The sequence below is a fragment of the Oryza brachyantha genome, chromosome 4, assembly GCF_000231095.2.
Source record: "Oryza brachyantha chromosome 4, ObraRS2, whole genome shotgun sequence".
Lineage (NCBI taxonomy): Eukaryota > Viridiplantae > Streptophyta > Magnoliopsida > Poales > Poaceae > Oryza > Oryza brachyantha.
In genome coordinates this window covers 3,619,602-3,641,059 of record NC_023166.2, presented here as the reverse complement: position 1 = coordinate 3,641,059, position 21,458 = coordinate 3,619,602, and the positions used below count along the sequence as shown (strand labels likewise).

At 40.1% G+C, this 21,458-nt stretch overlaps 1 protein-coding gene and 1 pseudogene across 1 annotated transcript; one reads left to right on the top strand and one right to left on the bottom strand.

Moving 5' to 3' along the window:
* Nucleotides 1-1,290: 1,290 nt before the first annotated feature.
* LOC102710780 (vacuolar protein sorting-associated protein 54, chloroplastic) lies at nucleotides 1,291-18,126 on the bottom strand. The gene is made up of 19 exons (XM_040523116.1): nucleotides 17,218-18,126; nucleotides 15,134-15,196; nucleotides 14,516-14,595; nucleotides 13,983-14,100; nucleotides 13,067-13,141; nucleotides 12,446-12,602; nucleotides 12,261-12,349; nucleotides 10,137-10,384; nucleotides 8,757-8,928; nucleotides 8,568-8,651; nucleotides 7,759-8,090; nucleotides 7,359-7,512; nucleotides 5,985-6,066; nucleotides 5,231-5,310; nucleotides 4,971-5,132; nucleotides 4,583-4,650; nucleotides 3,270-3,350; nucleotides 2,903-3,147; nucleotides 1,291-1,721 (listed from the first exon to the last, which is right to left on the bottom strand). The coding sequence occupies exons 1-18, from the start codon at nucleotides 17,971-17,973 to the stop codon at nucleotides 3,009-3,011; spliced, it is 2,940 nt and encodes a 979-aa protein (XP_040379050.1). The 5' UTR covers nucleotides 17,974-18,126; the 3' UTR covers nucleotides 1,291-1,721; nucleotides 2,903-3,008.
* LOC102702366 lies at nucleotides 18,017-19,977 on the top strand (annotated as a pseudogene).
* Nucleotides 19,978-21,458: the final 1,481 nt, after the last annotated feature.

Here is a 21,458-nt window from a genome sequence, read left to right as displayed (position 1 = left end):
CACACTGCAGGTTTCGCTCCTACCTTCAACCAAGGTAGGCAGCCTCTTCTTGCGCCTAAGAGAAAAATCCAGAAGCAGCATTGCAACAACTTCAAACTTGCTAGAGTGCATAAAGGAAAGGATCAATCTGTGAACGGGTCCCTTGTAGCAGGTAGCGGCATACTAGCGCTCTTATAGTGTAGCTGACTGCACTACGAAGAGTAAATCCAGATTCTACTGAATAGCAATCCTGGTAACATCCGTATAATTTGCCTTGCACCGCCTGCAAGCCTGTCTTATTTGCTGGATAATCTAACATATTGTATTGCCAAGACTATTTCTTTTCCAAAGAAGTGAATATATTTAGGCAAGGCAGATCCCGTGATGTTTTGAACATATTACACGTCAATGTGGACAGGAACATATATCCAGCTCTAATGCAGAGGTGACATGAAAACGTCGTTCTTGTTTTTCTTAGTACCCATCACCAAATTCATACACTATTTGACCCTTTTTTAGAAATAATTATGAAAATAGATTGGTTTCAAAACTTATTTAAAAAATAAACCAGTTTGCTTAGTGTCACCCCTAAAGGCACGAAGGCCTTTCATCTCTAAGTCAAGGTCCACAGTAGACCTTGACTAAGTGCGAAAGCCATATCCCTTTGGCACAAAGATGAAGAACCTCAGACTGGCCCGGAGCAAATGATCCATTTTAAAAATAGTTTTTAAACCAGTTCATTTTCATAATTTATTCTCAAAAAGGTTCAACTAATGCAAAAAACAGTACTCATCATCCATGTGGACCGTGTATGATGTATCGTTCTATTTGCATCTGTAGTTTCTCATTACGAGGAACTCGCCTCCAACGGATCCTCATGGACGGAAAACGGGAGGAACTCCGACCAAAAGAAAATGAGTTTTTCATTATATTGAAAAAACGATGCAGCAGCCCCACCCATCCCTGACAGGGTGGCCCCAGGTGTTTGTGAAGAAGGGCTCACAGTGACTTTAGAACACGGGATTCTCAAAATACACAAATGTAAAAAATGTTTAATTGAATAACCCTATCAACCCAAAATTCTATGGATATGAGAAACACAAGAAAATTATAGAGATAATTGTTTAGATAAGTGCAGAAAAAAAATGACAAATGAACTTTTCTAAAGGATTGGACCTCATGGTATAATCCTCCAAAATTCCTAAGGAGTTTTACATAAATTTGAAAAAGACGTCCCTTTGGGACAACCGGACAAAGGACCATATAGGATTTTTTTTCCCATAGGAATCTAATCAACTTTTTTAGCTCTGGAATGAAATTAATATCATCAATTAATCAAATACATGCATAAAGATAAATACCGAAAAAAGTACATGTAGTAATCCTAAATTTCCCATTATATATATCCATGCATAGCGCTGGAAGCTTTTCATATTCATCAGATTAATTACAACACCTTACAGGAACAAAATACAGCAGACGAAAAACAGCAAGAAGCTTGCAGTGACCGTGATGCCAAAACTCAGTTCCCTCTATACGAACTTCTAACAAATATCAGGTTCCCAGAAAGGGATCAATTGCTATTGTAACAAATAAATAAATGGAAGCAGCCTGGCATGGTTAAAGTATTGGGCAACAATTTAAGCTCAGGAAAGGGCAAAAACAATGCTGTGATTTTCACAGGGCACTACCGGGAATATTGACATAGTACTCCGTTGTGTACTCATCCCGTGGAGCTATGCCTGCATGATTAATTCGTTATCAGTGTTTCATGTTAGACGCAACTCTACCCCAGGTTGCAAAACTTCTTGAGTACAGGATTAGCTGTAAAATAAATATTTTAACAATTAGTTGTAAAATAATCAATTCTATACCCAGACTCCCACTAAAACAATGCTGTGACTTCATGCCTCATGTAAGCCTGGATGACAGTACTGCATCAATTTGTTATATTCCACTGAAGAACTCATCTCCCTACATTTTAATTGTATTATATAAAAACAGATAATATGCTCAACATTGAGGTAACAAACAGACATTTCTTCCGCAAAACAAATAACCAAGATGACTACGTCCAGATAGTCGGCAGCTACAGATCAGATAACCACAACCAGATCCTACAATCATGGATCTTTAACAAGTTATTACTAGAAACATCACACAGTATCATTTTTGCAAATAAAATTTAATTTTATATTTCAGCCCACCTTGCATATCTATACTATTCTAAAAGAAGATAATGGTGGTGGCAGTGAATCTGCCATCAACCAACTATATTGTTTCAAAGTAGTCCTATATATTGGTTCTATTTTTTTCATCTCTAAAAAACAAGTTCCAAACAATACTAGCATGTGTATAATTCATATTTCTCCGTTGCAAAGCACGGGTATTTAGCTAGTCTTCAAAAACTGTAGCAAGCAAATAGGAAATTGTTCAATACCAGCATTTTTTACTAAAGTCTAGCTAGCATAAAGGACCAAACAGGTTCATAGTGGTCAAATCACTCACAACAATAGATCAAGAGGATGCAATGTGAATAAAATAGTTAGATGCCCTCCAAAAAAATGTTTAGATGTTGACAACTATGATTTTGGCTAATTTCCTAGCCTGTGGCAAACCAAAAACGCTGAAGTGATTGATCTCGCCCCAGAAAAGGAACAAATTCAGACAGATGTATCACCAAAAAAATGATCCACGAGTCAAGTAGACTAGCTACTTATAGGCCTAAGAATGTACAGTAAAGGAATTTTAAGGAATTCATGCCACAGGTCAAGCTGCAAAGACAAAAGCACTGCAGAAGCCAAAAACTACAGTTCAAACTCAAAACTGCAGTGGCAATATAAAACAAGCAGAAAATGTAGTTCTCTATGAAAATAGAAGGCAACAAGTGTTACAAGTTAGAAGAGATCTATTCCAGTTGTACCTGCACAGGATTTCACGTCAATGAGGTGATATCTTGGGAGTACTTCCCAGGTACCATATGAGCATTGAACATTTGCAGACAAGTCAGTTCCTAATGTACAGGTCAATCATTCATCAACTTTTGTCCCAAACATTTCAGCCAAGAAATCATCAAGAAGACCATAATTCGGAATAGTTTCTGCACTGAAGTTCTCAGCCGGCAACTTCCGAATACATACAAGAATATGTTGGATATCTCGGCACAATCTGTGTTTCATCAATTGTTGAATAACAGAGTTAAATATAGATCTAACAGAACAATGATAGCTTATAAGGAATCTTTTTCCCTCTACTCGCTGTGGGAGATAATTCAACAAATTTAAGAGTACCTGTTCTTTGCCTGAGGTGTACTGAGTTCTAACTTTGAAAATGCTTCTGTAATATGTGAATGGAATATTTGAACTACTTGCCTGCATTGCACAAGAGATCAAAAGAAATCAGCAGCACTCAATATTACCTTGCAACGGAACAGCAGATAACACCATATCATTACATGAACAGATGAAAAATTATCCAGGCAAAGCATAAAGGCCAAAAATAGAGATGCTGATTCTAAGTTTCTAACTCATGACAGTTCAGGATATCAGTGTGGTGCAGAACAGTACTGTCTTACATATTGCTTTCATATGATCGAGAAGATCTATGATATTTTATGATTGTCTATTTTACTGCCTCAGACCTGCTTTGGAGTCGTATATATTCCTTATCGAAATACAAGCATAAATTCATTTTGACCATTATTACCAGTGAAATAAAAATCACTAGTATACCAATCATTTGGGTGATGGATATTAACAAGCATGTGGAAATAAGGATCACGCAGCCAGCAGGAGGTGTAGGGATCAATCAATTCATAAAAGAATAGATAGTGAATACTAAACAGAATTGCAGACCAAAAATCAAAATATATCATAAAATCAGCAACAAAATTCCAACCAAATTCTGCTGACCACAACTGGGCACCACATGTTGCTCACAGTCACGAGTGACGCAGTTGATGACATTGCTAAGGTAGATTAAGGAAGATGTTGCAATAGTCAGATCTCCTGCTCAGATCGAGGCTCCTAAGCTCAAGGCAAGCCTAAGCCACCAGCAGTGAGCTAAGCAAGGTGGTGGCTGAGGGGAGATGAGATGGATATGTGAGGCTGCGAGGGAGGGGGAGAAGAAACATTGTATGATATCAAGCTTGAGGTGAGCCCAACAGCTATGGCAACAGGAGCAGATGGGGAAGAGGAGAGGCAGAGTGCCCGGTAGACAACGAGCTTAAGGTGATTAGCGATGAGGGGAGGAGAGCAGAGCAGCAGAGGCAAGGAGTGCTGCGTAAGCCCACCTCTGCTGTATTTCTTGTGTGAACTCCAGGGCAGTTTTTCTATTTTCGGTTGTAATGTGCTTTTTTGCATGTATTCTAATATGAAAACCAGCCCATCCAAGCAATCATTTACAGCCCAGCTCACAAAAGTTAAGAGCCAGTATTTTACACCAGTTTTGGCCCCAAAATCAGGCTTCCAAGCAAGGCCTCAATGAGTTTGTTTACCTATCATTGAAACTAAAACAAGTACACACATGAAAAGGTTGTAGCTAAAAGTCACATCCATGAAATATAAAATGGTGCACGCACAGGGCTGTAATAAATAATGAGTACCTGAATATCGCCTGCACATCAGCCTCAAGCAATGTTTGAGAAAGGATGCGATGCAAGTAACTAACTTCCTGAAATAGGTTTTTGTGCAAAATTTCATCAACAGTTAGCATGAAATAAAAAATAGCATAAACAAGTTTCAAACACTTGAAAACAGGAAAAACATATCCCTTGACTTTCAAAGAGATAAGTCAAAGTGAACTTAAAACTATTATTATTGGTTATTGCCTAAGAAAAAGACCAAAATCTGCATGTTTTATTGTTTACATAGCAATAAGTGAACTTAAGCTCTTATTTAAATCATGGGAACAATCTTTGAACAACCACATAAAGTTATATGCAACCATGTGGTAACAAGAGATTTAGATTGATAAAAACTAAAACAATGTACCTTCGTAACAGCCTTGGCAAATTGACTTGGCTGCAGATCATTATCCTCAGGTCCATTCCAACTTTCCACAATTTGGGATAATTTTCTCAGATTTGCTAGCAATCTCTCTCTCATTATCTGGACTAACTTGGTGTGAATTTCATCCCGATGAGTCTTATAATCCTGTTATTTCTAGAAACTTGTAAGAAATGGCATTCATGCAAAGACAAGTGAAAGATAGTAACATTCATGAGTTATCAGTGTCCAAATAATGATCATACCTGAGTCACTCTATCCAGTTCAGACATTAACAATTGTTTGCGTGCCTCAGGTATCTTCAAGAAAAGTACACGACGGATATCTGCAGTATGATGAAAAAGTTTGGACCATGCAAAAGCAAAAAAAAAAAAAACGCTTATATTCAACTAATTCTACAGGACCCAAGTGAGTAAACATGGTTCTTTGTGCATTAAGCTCGTTGCATAAATAATCATCTAGCAAAAACTAGGACAGGAACATTGGATGTAAATTTTCATTTGTAGTGCAGTGGTTCATCCAGAACTTTAACATGTCTATTTTGATTATAGATATGTTATGTTGAACTTATCCGAGGTTGTATCAAGTCTCATTCATGAAACCAAACATGTGAATGACAGGATCTACTAACCATTTTGGTTTACATTTATTGATATTAGACAGGCACTTGGTGAAAGCTGGAAATTGATTGGTTGCATGTTTCATTTTTAATCAAGTTGTTTTCTTATCTTCTCAAAAAGCAATAATCCTGGCAAAAACACTTCTAAATCTCGATGGTATTGTTCAAATTATCAGATTTTCACATCTTGACCATACTTTTCAGCTAGTGTGTATGTAAGATTTTTTGTATTGTGCAAAAACAGAAGATTGCAGATCACTCACTCTGTTTGACCTTCAAAACCCTATTAGATTATATTTTACAACTTGAAGCACTTCAAAACTAGGGAGTTAAATTAGCACCATAGCATCATGCATTATAGAAGATTAAAGCATGCTTACCGGGAATTAAAGAATGTATAAAGCTGATTATTTGACTTGCCAAAGCTAAATGCTTAGAAGTAATTGATTTCAAACCAGACACCTGTAAATCAAATCAAAGGAGAATACAACTCACCAATCCGTACTTAAAAACAAGTTGAGTAAATTCACAAAATCAACTATTGAGATTGATTAACATCTGAAGCATTAAACAAATCATTCATTGAAGTATGATTGCTCAAATAGAATAATTAACCATTTGTTTACATAGCATTTCCATATAGGTAGAACAAATTGCAGAAATAGTTACTCCACTTTTTTTCAATTTGACACTATTAACTTTTGAGTCTATGTTTACCGTTCGTCTTATCCAAAAAATATATATAATTATTATTTATTTTTTTGTGATTTGATTTATTACTAAAGGAATTTTAAGCATGACTTATAATTTTGCATATTTACACAAAATTTTTGAATAAGACGAACGTTCAAATGTAGATCCAAAAGTTAACGGCACAAACTAAAAAAAACAGAGTTTTTTTTTTTTTTGCAATACATTGGTACAAATTGCTCATTGAGCATAAACACTTCACACTATCCAAGAAAGCAGATAAAGGGTGAGTTTGAAGATGATGATCACCCAAAACAAAGTATCTCATTAGTGATAATTAAGTGTTAGCTATTACAAACTTGAAAAATGGTAATATGATTTTTTTTAAGCAACTCCTACATAAATTTTTTTTTTGAAAAAAAAAACACACCACTTAGCAGTTTGGGAAGCATGCTCACGGGAATCGAGGGAATTAACCGAGGAACAACAAACAGAAGTTGATTAGTCCCATGATCCCATCTCTCTCCTGGCCTTGAGGCACAGCCAGCTCCATGATACCACTGTGCCACTTCTGTCCCCAATCAAGCCTTATGGTGTGCATGGATCGAAAGAAGGCAATACTGGCTTCTCCAAGCAAGGTTTAGCATTTGATAGAAGCATAATATCTTGCTTTCGATAGCACACTAACCTAACAGCTTGCCCCCACAAGGAGAGTTGAATTGCCTCTCCAGAAAACAAGCAAGTAGCAGTTGGCACCATGTAAAAGCTTTGATAACAATCAGTTAGCTTGGTTAAAGTTGAATAAAACCAAATAGCCATTGTTTGTAGCTTTGTGCAATCTTCAACAGAAAATTGGGCTAGCGGAACCTAATTTAGGTAAGAAAAGTGAGCATATGATCCATAATAGCTTTTACTGTCCTTAGCACATACTACCTCTGTCCTTATATTTTGGGACGAAGGTGGTTGTACATACCCATGAAAACATGAGTTGTGTTTACATATTAAAAAAGACTATATACTGTTAATAACTCAATGACTCGAATTGCATGTAACAGTTACAGTACCTGCATGGCACCTGCACCAAGAACCAGTTGGCAAGTCCTAGTGTTGAAGAGCTTCAATATTTCAACAACACGTTGGACCACCTCAAAAGATAATGATGGCAAACACTTACTGATGTCAATGTATTCTGATAACATCTTCAACAATATCAAACCACTGCAAGAGTGAACATGATTTAATTTAATGAAAGAATCCCACACAATGAGACAAGTTTAAAGATAAACAAAACAAATAAAACAAGGTTGACCACAAGTCAATATAGGGATGGATTACCACCATAGCTATCAAAATTTTGTGAAGTAAAAGAGTCAAATTGCTCAGCATTGCAACATTGTAAGCTGAACAAGAAAAGAATGCAACTTGATTTGAACTAATAAATTAAATAGAATATAGATGACTAACCAGTTTACCATGTGATAGCCAATACCTCCATGCACAATGGTTTGCTGTGTTGATCTAACATGCCCAACAACACTGTTTTCAGTCTGAGAAGTAGATTCAGCTTTGTTCTCATGAACTACATTGCCATTATCAGTATTATTTTCAGATGAATTTACTGGTTCTTGCATAGCCTGATGTTCACTGAGCTTTGAGTTGTCATCAGTGCTAGGCATCTCCATGCCATTAGCAGAGGAATAAGTGGATGATAGTAACAGAACAATTGCTTGGAACTCTTCTGGAACATCAACAGCAACCCATGTCTCTTGGTCAAGAACTGCCTTGATTTTTGTCATCTTCAAAACAATATTAGAAGTTTAGTGCACAAAAAGCAACAAGTTGTGCATGAACTACAAACATGTCAAAGATCAGTCCACAATCCTAATAATGTCAATTGTTGAGTTCTTGTTTATAATCTTTGCTTGCACTACAATTTTACCCTCAAGGTATTTGATGGTGAAATACACTTTCTGCAAGTAATATTCTCCAACCAACATCATAATAAAGGTGTGGCATTGCAGTATTCAGTTTGATGGATATCTACAACTGAAGGATCAAGGAGAAAGCTGAGTGCTTCATGTTCTTTCAAAATAGCACATTTGACTATTAAAGTTCGTGTAAAATGATGGTTCATAGTTTCTTTAATAATCTTCTAGTCTTAAAAAGACATTTGAAGAATGGTCTTTTAATTTTGATCATCAATGAAGTTATGCAAGTTGTTTGCTGTTGTAGAACTCAAAAAATGTTGATAGTCAACAAATTTTATTACTCACCCGAACAGTATGCTGATAGTCAACAAATTGCTTTGATTGTTGTTGTACAATTCCACGAATGTTGTAACCCAACCTGCCTCCAATCTACAAGAATAGGAAAGCATGAAAAACTCATAACTTGCTTGTTTGTTCGCAACGATGAGCATAATGGGTGTTTGGCCTTGTATTTCAAACTGGAAAAGAAATAACCTTTTCAGAGGCAGCTACAAATTCTTCTGTTATATTATAGATGATCAAGAACTCCTGAAGCCTTAATTTGGGGTGAAGGGCAGCACGAACACCTAGAAGCTTTGCCCATCGTCCATGGGCAGCATCACATGCAGCAAAAACTGCTTCTGTGTTTTCTCTCAAGACATCAGCTCTGTACCAAAGGCAAATATTAAAACACTTGTTTAGTGTACTGTCAGATAGTTATGATGTAGATACACAAAGAATTAAAGCATAGAATTTGACAAAATGACACATTGTCACCAGCCAGCATAGCATAAAAAACATATTTATATATTCATATATAAGCAAAACTGAGGAATTTCCCACGTTAATCAGAAAAGGGTAAAAAAATGTAGCCATCCATATGTGGGATATAAATAGGCTATGTTCTTTTAGATTAATGATGAAAGATTATTTGATGTTTGTGATAGCTATTTAATGGTGTTAAACAATGGAATTAACTACTACAAAGTTGAAGATCTATTTTAGAATGGTGAGATGATGAACTTCTATATACAAACTTTTTTGAAAAAAATAATGCCCATTTAGCGGTTAGGAAAGCATGGGCGCAAAAATGAGGAAAAAGCTAAGAATAATCAGCAGAAAAGAACACAGCCTTACAACAGTTCAGATTAAGGCCTTGTTTGTTTCAGCTTAGGATTATTGTAATCTGGATTATAGAAATAATCTGAAACAAATGATGAGATCATTCATAATTGTGACAAATTATTATAATCTAGAGCCCAGATTACTGTAATCTGATAAGCTCCCCCAAGGGTGTTTTTTCCAGATTATTGGGTGGCTACATACCCACTACCCTTGAGTACTTCAAAGTAATTACCCACCTTGCCATCCATTACCTACTTCAGATACTATAATAATACATCTTATAGCAATCTAGTTCAATAATCTAAATTAAAATAATCCTAAGTGGAAACAAACAGGGGCATGAAACAAGAGTCCATGTCAGGTACAATTTTGTACTTATCAATTTCAAAATTCAGAATAATCAGAAATTTACAACAAAATATTAGGATGGATTCTATATATTACTTTGAATTTTGAATTTTGTAACTATTAAAAATATTATGATTCCAAACCTAAAAATAAAGTTCACATATACTCCATCTATTTCACATTATAGGACTTTTGGCCTTGACTGATTCATATGGATGCTAATGAATCTGGAATTCTGAACACATATACATTGATCCATGAATGAATCTAAACAAAGCCAAAAAGTCTTATAATATGAGAAGGAAAGAGTTTTTTTTTCCAATAGAGTTTTGATGCAGATGTATATCATATTAATAGCACATGTGAATGTACGGTAAAACAACTAATTACAACTTAACTTACCGGACATTCTTTATTGAATTTGGATTGGACATGTCATTTGTTTTTCCTTGAAAGAACGGAAACTTAGAATTACTCCGTGTAAGAGTACTAGATACCCGTGAAGTGACAACATAGTCACTCTCTTGGGAAAAATCAGAAACACTGTGCTGCAGTACAGGATTTGAACCATCAGAACTTAAGCTCCCCTCAAGGTTTCCCATGAACCACTCAACTATTCTTTTAACTTCAGCTGCTTGCACTAGATGTACCTGAATTGACAAAAGAACATTGATCATCTAAAGTTTTTGCTTCAAATTTTTACAAACCGTACAGGATTTAAGTAGACAAGAAATATTTGCAGCATGCTGAAAAATACTATGTCAATGCTGCATAGTTTCCTGGTGGGAAAAGGCATGAGAAATTATAGTTAAAGTTAACAGCCCTTATTTTGATTTAATTACATATTTTTGTGTAGCATAGCAATCTCCAAAACTATTATCCTCACATCCTCAAGCAAACAGCGGACAGCCAAGTAGCCAACCACTCCCAAATATCATCGATCTCACCTCCAAACCACCATGACACCATATTTCACCACCTGAATTGTTGGTTCAGCCGCTAGGTGGCAACAGGGGGAAAGGGAAGAGGGAAAGGGCAGCATGGCACTGAGTCACTGAGAAGTAGAGACCAAAGGCAGCATGAGGCTGAGAGCTCAGCTGAACAGAAGCCTATGATCACAAGTGCCCAATCACCTTCAGCTCTACTTCATATAGCAAATGCCAGCTAGGTCATTGCCACCACCCAGCTAGCCATACCATCCCAATAACTCCCATCATTGTTGTCAACTTTGTTACTAGAGTTAATTACAGTTATCACTTATCACAAAATGCCCAAGGCCTAAAATATTACTCCAAGGGGGTAGGGTAGTCATATCCAACAACAAGCGAGTGAACAAATCTAATTGTCACATAGTTTTCCCACCTCGGTTAAAAGCTAAAACCACACATAAACACCTAGTTTAGCCTTCTGGGCTCACCAACTGCAACCTAGCTCTCACTCCGATGGAGGAGGTTGAAGCTGAGCCGCGATGGCACGACGAAGGTGGATGCCACTCAGTACCGGCGTCTTGTGGGGGAACTTTCGCTACCTCTCCAACACACAGCCGGACTTGGCATTCTCCGTCAGCTACGTTAGTTGGTTCATGCAGCGACCGATGACGGAGCACTAGCAGGCTGTGAATAGGTGTCGCTGTCGCTGTACCCGAACAAATCTACGTTGCGGGGACCCTTGACCTCGGTCTCTACTACCCGAGGTGCCCTGGAGAGGCACACTTCGTCGGGTACAGCGATAGCGACCACGCCGGCGACAACGACACCAGCAAGAGCACGAGCGGGATTTTCTTTTTCCTCAGCGAGTGCCTCGTTAGCTAGCAGTCGGTCAAGCAGCAAGAGGTGGCCCTGTCCAGCTATGAGGCCGAGTACATAGCGGCCTCCACCACCTCAACTCAGGCGCTCTGGCTTGCTCGACTACTTGGTGATCTCCTCGGACAAGGCTTAGAGGAAGAATGATGGAATAAGTTTTTGTAGTCTTGTGGTCATTTTTGGTCTGCTAGTCCTAGATGCTAAAGGAATACAAAGACCAAAAATGACCACAAGACCACAAAGACTTATTCCATCATTCTCCCCCTAAGTCTTAAGGTCCTTTTTGGTCTTTGTATTCCTTTAGCATCTAGGACTAGCATGTTTTACACTTTTACTTGACACCAATTCAATTTGGATTAGTTGGACTGCTACATGATGTTACCTATCTTCTATAGCTACTCCACAATATTTTTGGAAGATTTTTGGTGTTTGTTTGGTTCTCCAATCTCCAATTAATAGAATTAGCATAAACACAGAGTCACATACAGCACGTAGTAGGGGATTTGCGCCAATTTCATGGCCCCTTCAACGCACAAAATAACTGCGTAGAACAACTAAGCTCATGCTAATCCACACAAAAACTGGATAATTAAAGCTAAAAGATAAATCAATGCAAGGCTTAAACATCTTGAGTACTTAACACCTGAGAAGTATATACTCATTAAGATGAATTTCATGCATGATCTATTTAACAGGTTAAATGAAATTCTTAGAATCAAATTACCTGAACTATCCTAAATATAGCCGATAAAAGCTGAACAAACCCTTCAGACGACAGACTGCGCAACTTATTTGCTAACGACTGGCCTCCAGCTGCAAATAAGAAAAAAAATCAAGTTCAAAGGATGTAGCAATTTAGTGGAAGAAATTATGGCAAAGAAATAATGGTGAATGGAGAAAACACAACACCATCAGAATCGGTAGCTCTGTCTCCATTGACTGAATCAGAATCCATTGGTCTAGCAACCAAAATTGGGAGCAGCTCAGCTACTGTGGCTTTAATTGAAGCTTTCATAACAGTAATGAGTGTATCACGGTAAATTCTTAGCACAGCAGGAAGTTTGTCCTGCAAGATATACAGATGAACCATATCATTTGGTTTCTGCAAAAATATGGACTGCCGAATCATGTACCCTCAATAGGTAGGTTCTGTATCCAGAAACAAAGAAACAAGATGCCTACTACTAATTGAATATAACCACAGGAGATCAACCTTTTTGAAATTCGAATAAAGAAGCTTGATACTGTATCCAATAAAAAATTCAAAGTGCACCTTAGACATGTGGATACAAGTAATAAACCCCATAAAACAACCTTCTGCTAGTTACAACATCTTAACACAAACACCTGACAGAAGCCTTTAAGGTGTTTCAGAAATATTTATCACTCCAAAACCTCTCATTCTTTGCATTCAGTGTACTGAAAAAGAAAATTTTCTGTGGCAACCAATTTGTGCACACTGCAAACCTACCATCCATTTGAATCACCAGATTGATTTAGTGGAATCAATGACACTATGATAGAACTAACCGTTCTCAGTAGGCAAATAATGAGGGGAAGAAGCCGATCTCTCAGAATGAAGCTTTCTTCCTCATCTATGTTTACCTGAATAAAACCAATGAACATGTCAAAAGTAAGAGGAAAGGTGACGAAGACATCTCACTAAAGCACCACAGTAGTGTAAGAATGTAACTTCAAATTGAAGAAATAATATAAATATTTTACTAGTGCAATCTCTCCAAAATAATAAACGCATCAAACATTTACCAAAAAGCTAAAAAAATATCTAAATTACTCCCTCCCATTTTCTTTTGTTAGACGTTGGTTAGTTCAATTTTGAACTAACCAACGTCTAACATTTGCATATGGAGGGAGTATGTACACTACAGAGCAGTTCACCAGAAATTTTGAAAAGAGCAAAACTTGTCTAGAAATGGCCAGATCAGTCACAGGATGTCAATAGCAATAGCAGTGAGAAAATTACTGTTGAAATGGTAGTTAGTTCAAGATCAGTTCCTACCACATAATGCTGCTTTCCTATCATGCATTTAACTTAGGTTAGCAAGACAAAACATTGAAAGCAGACAATTTAGTCTTGATATGGCAAGTCCCAAAATTGATATTCCCTTGCTAATTAACCATTGTTCATAGCAACCAAAAAGAAGTGCCCAAAAAGTGCTCAGCATGAATGCAATGCTATATAAAAAAAAATACCCTATACGACAGGAATGTTCAGATTTCGTATTTCTTTTGTCATGGTAAAAGTTTAAATTTCTGTGAGAATGCACTGAAAAAAGTGACAACCTAAAATAGGTTAACAGTGAACAGACAACATATCAGTAGAAATTTCAATGGAATAAACAGATAGCAGTGCATCTGCATTACATTGCAATCACGTAAATATAAGCCAATTAAGAGATAGATTAAAATGTGAACTGGGGCATACTTCATGCTCTGTCCCATTAAGGGGGGCAGAAGCCTTCCTTTTCACATTTGATTGAATTAATGCATTTATGGCTTTTCCATCAGGAACAGCAGCCCGCACAAATTCTGCTGAAAGAATGCTACAAGAATGAATATTAAGTCAAACAGCAAGTTACTGATGGACAGAACATGAAGAAATTTAAAATAACAAGATCCTGAGATAGTCCAAGATTAATAACAACATTGAAATTCGCCCTCCAGATGTATGCACATTTTCAGCATCAGCAAACATGTCGTTTGACTACAAACACTGTTTGCTTCTTTTTAAATTACAATTATGTTTAACAACAAACATACCGCTTGACTACAATCAGCTTACCTGAATTGCTACAGCATGTCACGTTATTTATCACAATTCACTGGTTCATAGTTTATTTCTGTGAACATAAAGTCTCTTATCCCAATATCAGATATTACGTACTAATACTCATGATTAAAAAGTGTGGTCATATTATATTCTTATTGGAATTTTATGCCCAAGTTCTAGGAGATTACCTGTTGACTGAATCTAGTGAAGTCCCCAACTGATCACGAATATTTCGAAAGCAATAAAGCCCAGTAAGCTCATCAGTATCCTGTTTGACAAAGTATTTATCATAAGTTACATATTCTGCAGATGCAAGCAAGAAGATAAGATGGAGCAAAGAAGTATATTTATAGGCCAACAACATCTTTCAATCAACAAATTTGATAGTGTAATCCCATACCATTAAATATATCATGGTCATTACAGACACACAGACTACCAGTAACCAAATAAAGATAAAAGCCAAATTGAACATCTTGCCATTTATCAAAATGCATGCAAGCACCCCCGCCCCCCAAACAATACTTGGTTGAGTATTACACTAAGAAATTATTCTATACCAAAACATTAGATAATTACTAATGGGGTTGACTTTTGCACATCCCCAATCCAACAGATACATATAAAAAATAGGTCATTTATCAGTTTCGACAACATGGACAAAAAAAAATAATGATAATTAATTTTACTTGCAGTTGCTAGCACCTTTACTTTTAGACCTCAAAATGTTAAGAAAAATGGTTGACAAAGGGTAACATGGAGGAATACAAAAGGAAAATTGGCATCTTATAGTATGAAGAACTTACTAGCAAGTTTTGCAAGTCATCGATGATGTCAAGGGCACCAGCACAGTCTGCAGCTGCCACAAGCTGCACATGTAAAACAAGATTAGTGATCAAAGCACTGAATCTATATCTATACTCCTATAAACATTCCTAGTGGTGGTGGCTGGAGGCAATGAATCTACCACCACCACCAACTCTCTGTTTTTTACCTATACCTTGTTTTCCAAAAGAAAAAAAGATTGCGGATCTCATATGTCAACCACGCCACTAACTCTACTTGTTATGAGAAGAAAAAGATCATGGGACCAATAGGCCTACATGTCAATAACAAATATATGTAGCAATTAAAAAATGAGACATGCAAAAAAAATATTAATAACATGTTAATAATGTTTTTTAAATAAAATCCCATTGCAACGCATGGGTAGTATGCTAGGACAAAGGAAACAAGCTCAAAATATAAGATGGATTTAATGTAATGATTCAAAGATTTAGTACAAAAGAAATCAATTTCAGTCTAGCATGTCATGATACTCCTCTGGTAAGTGACAAACAGGTATTTGGATACAGATTTGATACAGTACATACAAATGGATGTAGGAGTATCGTTAATTACAGCACTAAAAGAACAATAAATGCTCCAATACTTCAGTGATACTTCCCCAATATCGCCCGGCACAAAACCCCTGTAATTGAAGCTCATGAGCAAGCCATTGCCCATCGCAACATTAAACCAGACATACCCCAATGTGGGCCCAATGATGCTGCGGCCCACATATCAGTGACCAGGTCCCTCTAACTTTACATCAGAGGATCTCAATCCCCCTATTGCAGGCCACCCTGGCATGTTGCCCATCACCTCAGCCTTGCACACTATGGCCTTGAGTTTCCCCTCTTCCTGCCTCCTGGCTCTGAACCAGCAAACCCTCCCCTATGCATCTCAACTGTTAAAGGTATCCTTCTACCATGTACTTTAATGTTTTTGTTATGGCACTGCTTCACTGCTTCAGAGAGATCAGGGAAAGTGGAGTAGGTATTGGGAGAGGAAATTAGAAGGATTAGCAAAGAATAGATATGCCAAGAAATCAAGAAGGCACGCAATTTCATTTCAACCTCACAAACCTCTCGGGCACCCTCACAAGCCTCTCTTTTGACCTACATGCTCTACAAGACTCAAGCACAACCAAACTACCTTTCAATACTTCAGTGTTGTCGCATTGTTATCTTAGTTTCTTTGAGCTTTTAGGTGTACACATGGCTAGTGTTAGTTTAAAATTATAAGACCTCCAATTCAAACTCCTGAAGGTGATTGTGTCAATTCATCTAGTGCATTTTTTTTTATTTTTAGATACAAAACCATACTTGACAAATATGCATATCATTGTTTTTGGGAAATTCTGCATCAGCAGTAATGTATTGTACAACAGGGTAACTTTGGTTGCCCAAGATTGACATGTTTAGCCCAGCAAGGTTGGTTCAAACATTATATCCTTTAGATCACACAATGCCATCCTCACCATGACAGTATATACTAAAACAGTTTTTAGTGATATGCAAAGAGTGTAATTGGCTTCTGGGTACGTGCTCTGGCTCAAGTCCTCTCATATAGAGAACCATCATGTCCTTTATCTCTATTTTTGCTCATGTACAAGTAAGAATACAATGTATTCCCATGTCAAGCTACACTGACATTTCATATATGTGCAGTCAAGTTAAGAAGATCTAAGTGGGATTTTGCAAGAAAATCAATGAAATGCATACAGCAGCACCTTCTGGTGTTCCACGCAGAGTGCTATCTATCAGCATACAAATAAATTGGTGAAACAAAATAATGAGAAGAAATCACAACGCATGGCATCAGATTATTAAACTAATAAATCAGTGTGTGATGCAGTTTTATGGTTTGACATAATCGCACTAACCAAATAAACAACCGACTAACAGAGAAGTGAACAGACAGCAAGTACCCGCCTTCAGCATATAAGAGATTATCGCATCACTAAGCATTTAGCAATGGTCAGTTCCCAGCCAATTCAGGGAGACACATTGCCGATCATCATAGAAAATGCAATGCATCGCATATCTTGTTTCGAAATGGCACTCACCAGCTTTAGAGCAGCGAGCGCCTGGCTGACGTAGAGGATGACGGTGAGCTTCTGCTGCAGCGCCACAAGGTTACCCCGCGTCGCATTGAGCTCCTGCACCTGGCGTGCGGCACCCACGAGGTCGCCGGTGAGCACCCGGACCACCTCCCTGAGCTCCCGGATACCCCCGACCGCCGCAACGATCTCCCCGTCCAGCCCGCGCAGCCGTCCCTGCGCCTCGTAGAAGGACTCGGAGCGCCGCGCGATCTCCCGCACGAGGTGCGCCTCGACGACGTCCAGGTGCTGGCCGAGCCGCTCCTGCAGCGCGTCGTCGCCGAGCGGGCAGGCGGCCTCGAAGGTGGGCCCATCCTCGAGCGCGAAGTCCTCCTTGAAGAAGAGGGCGGGCACCTCGCGGAGGCAGGCAGCGAGGCCGGAGCTGGCGGGGGCGCCGCCGTCCTCGGAGGCCGCGAGCTCGGCCGAGGCGTGGAGCCGGATGTCAGCGAAGCGCGCGAAGGGGTCGGCGACGGCGGCGAGGTAGGGCGCGAAGTCGGCGCGGGAGACCTCGCAGGGGTGGGAGGGCGGGGGAGGCGCGTCGGGGAGCGGGGTGGGAGGGGGCCAGGTGAGCCAGTAGGAGGAGGAGGAGGCGGAGGGGAGCGGGTTGTTGAGGAGCGCGGTGATGGACTGCGGGACGCCGCCGGGGGGAGCGGAGGTGGGCGAGTCGGTGGAGAAGGAGGAGGAGGCGGCGGAGGCGGTGCGGAGCGGGGGCCGCGAGGCCATGGTGGGGCGGCGGGAGCTTTAGGCGAGGCGAGGAGGAGGCGGCATGGGGAGGCCGGAGAGATCGGGATCTGGGAGGGGGTGGGAGGCCGTAAAGGGAAGCGAGGCGAGGCGAGGCGAAGAAGAGAAGCTTGAGGTGTCAGATCTGGCGGTCAGGTCTTCTTCTTTCGCTAGGTACGAACGAGGAGAAATACAGGGAGGTGGAGGGAAGGAGAGCTCCATCGGTCTTTTTCTTCTTCTTTTGGTTTCTCTTTTCTTGTCTTGTTATTTTTGCGGTCTGTGGAATACACGTTGGATAGTGATCATAGTAGATCCTTAGGGTATGTTTGTTTCCTCTTAACTTTTTTTAAGTCCATGTCATATTGAATATTTGGACACTAATTATAAATTATTAATAAAACTCACCTCATACTCTGGACTATTTCACGAGACGAATCTATTAAACCTAATTAGTCCATGATTGTGGTGTTACAGTAAATATTTGCTAATTGTGGCTTAACTAGGCTTAAAAAATTGTCTAATAAAATATCATTTATTATGCAATTAGTTTTGTTATCGGTCTCTATTTAAAACTCATAATTAACGTTCAAGCATCCGATGTGACAAGGACTAAAAAAAGTCCATGCATCCAAATAGCCACTTAGTTTCTCCCCTCCACTGTCTCGAAGCACTATTCACAATTCATCCCCTCGGACTGCCATGTCATGTGAAAAATCAGAGTCGTCCGTTCAGGACCAGTTCAATCACCCACGTCCCTCGCTGTCTCGCACATTTCTCGAGCTGCATGCGGCTGGACGTGCTAGTAATCTAAAAAATGGAGAATTAGGGGAGAGAATGATTCGTGGCTGTCCATTGGCGTGGATGGTGCATCGAGGCCGTTGATTTCTGATAGAGGCGTTGCCGCATGAGCGCGCCCCTGATCACCACCCACCTCCACCTTCCCTTTTGAATCCCCCATTCCTCTCAAAAATCTAAAGCCTTCTCCTCTCCTCTCCTCTCCCTTGTCGTTCCCCTTCGTCTTACCCAAATCCTCAAATCAAATCTGCCGTGGCGGCGGCGAGATCCTGAGACAGATCGATTGCGGGAGGGATTCTGGCGTGCCAATGTCGGATCCCATGGCGGCGATCATCCCGAGGCCCGGCGGCAGAGGAGGAGGGAGCGAGGAGGAGGAGGAGGAGGAGGAGCCGGTGGAGATCCGGGAGGTGTAGGCGGACAACCTAGAGAAGGAGTTCGCGTTGATCCGTGATGTGGTCGACGAGTTCCCCTTCGTCGCGATGGACACGGAGTTCCCGGGCATCGTGTGCCGCCCAGTCGGCGCCTTCCACTCCTTGACTGACTACAACTACGCCACCCTTAAGGCCAACGTCAACATGCTCCACCTCATCCAGCTCGGCCTCACCTTCTCCGGCCCGCGCGGCGAGCTCCCTGCCCTTGGTGACGACCGCCGCCGATGTGTCTGGCAGTTTAACTTCTGCGAGTTCGACGATGCCCGTGACATCTTCGCCTCCGACTCCATCGAGCTCCTCCGTCGCAGCGGCCTCGATTTCCGACACAACGCCGAGTGCGGGGTCAATGCCCGCCGCTTCACTGAGCTCCTTATGTCCTCCGGCGTTGTGCTCAACGACTCTGTCTACTGGGTCACCTTCCATGCGGGCTACGACTTTGGTTACCTGCTCAAGATCCTCACTTGCAACAGCCTCCCTGACACGCAGGTTGGTTTCTTCAAGCTCATGAAGATATATTTCCCCACCTTTTATGACATCAACCACCTCATGAAGTTCTGCAACAGCCTGCAATGTAGTTCTGCAATAGCCTGCACAGTGGGCTGAACAAGCTCGTGGAGCTCCTTGATGTGGAGCGCGTCAGAGAGTCTCATCAGGTCGGTTCCAATAGATTTGTCACTTCGTGCGCATTCTAGAAGCTCAATGATTTGTTCTCCGGTGGCTCTACAAATATGCTGGAGTATTGTATGGGCTCAATGCATAGGATGGTGTCAGTGCACATTGATGGAATGGTAGTGTCACGCCCAGAAATTCCTCACACGAATTTCTGAACTTAATTGTGTATTAAATCCCTGTCCAGGACCAGCTAGGGTACACAAAAAGACAATGTTGATTATATAAGAACGAAACAACTGAAAATTACACTTATTCTAGCGGAAATGCAGCGGAAAGAAAAAAGTAGACTAGCTCCAGCGGGTACGGCTCCAGTCCACAGGCAAAGCTTCGACGGCAGATCAGCTCACTCCTGAGAGACACCTCCATCGGACTCGACTTCCAGCTCTGGTGGGGAAAGTTAAGCAAGGCTGAGTACAAACCACCGTACTCAACAAGTGACACGGACAAGAGAGCAATAAATGATGCATAGGGATTATCAAGGACAGGCTATGGTTAGTTGCAATAAAGCAGCAGTTAAACAAATAACAGAGATTGAAAAGAATAAAGGTAAATGAATACAGTAAAGGATAAGTAAATAACAGTTGTAAAATACCACAACACTGTCCAACGTTACACCACGTTGCAATAGGCCCAACCACTACTCAACGTTACACTGTGTTGCAGTAGTCCCGAGTGAAAACCAGTTTACTCAAGTTATTAAAGGTTCGCTAATCACAGTGAAGCTGGGAGCTCGCCCGTAACCGTGGGCACGGCTATTCGAATAGATTATACTCTGATCAGAGGTACACTACTGTACCCACAAGACACGACTCCACTACACTTCAACGTGCGCCGACATACTACCATGGTATACCGAAAAGGAGACCGTGATAGAACCCGTCACATAACCCTCCCTATTTAATCGCACCACACTTCAGGTTTCACCCCCTCCTTTACACCAAGTCGGGCAGTCCCCTCTTGTGTCTTGGTAGATCCGGTAGCAGCAGAGGCTTTCGTTACACCACGATTGCCCGTCCATACTCCATCACGCCTACCCTTGCCTCGGTACGTCAAATAGTTCGAAGTCATGCTTCAAATCCCACCTTACCCATTTCGGCATGTGGTTAGCACTTAATTACTTCCAGGGTTTCCCGTGAACCGGTCCTTAATTGCCATGGGTGCAACTCTCAAAACCATGCACCCACAGCCCACCCTTATCAATATTTTAGTTGACATTAGCCCGAACCGGGTAATGAATCATTATCTCAGCTATTCAGAACTAAGCATGATTTAATGTGATCCCATGAGCTACTTGTTCTAAGCACGGCTAAGCATTAACCTAGGCCTAACATTAATCAAGTTACCCCTGGTCTAGCAATGAATAAAGTCGGATAACCAACGGCATAATAATAAGGTTTACCGGCTCTTCGGCGGGGTCCGAATCTAAGCGACAAAGCACAAAAATAAATAAAACAGGCACAAACTCTACTAAAACAGCAAAAGAAAGTATTTTTAATGGATTCTTGGCAATTTTATGAATTTAATGAAATTTGAATGGACCTAAACGGAGACTAGATGAATTACTTATGAATTTTAGAAGTTTTCTGGGTT

Coding starts and splice junctions, on each gene's coding strand:
- LOC102710780 (XM_040523116.1), bottom strand. CDS start 17,973: ATGGCCTCGCGGCCCCCGCTCCGCACCGCCTCCGCCGCCTCCTCCTCC. Junction 6,067..7,358: donor TTGGTGCAGGTGCCATGCAG/GTACTGTAACTG, acceptor TTTGATTTACAG/GTGTCTGGTTTGAAATCAAT. Junction 5,311..5,984: donor TATACATTCTTTAATTCCCG/GTAAGCATGCTT, acceptor ATCATACTGCAG/ATATCCGTCGTGTACTTTTC.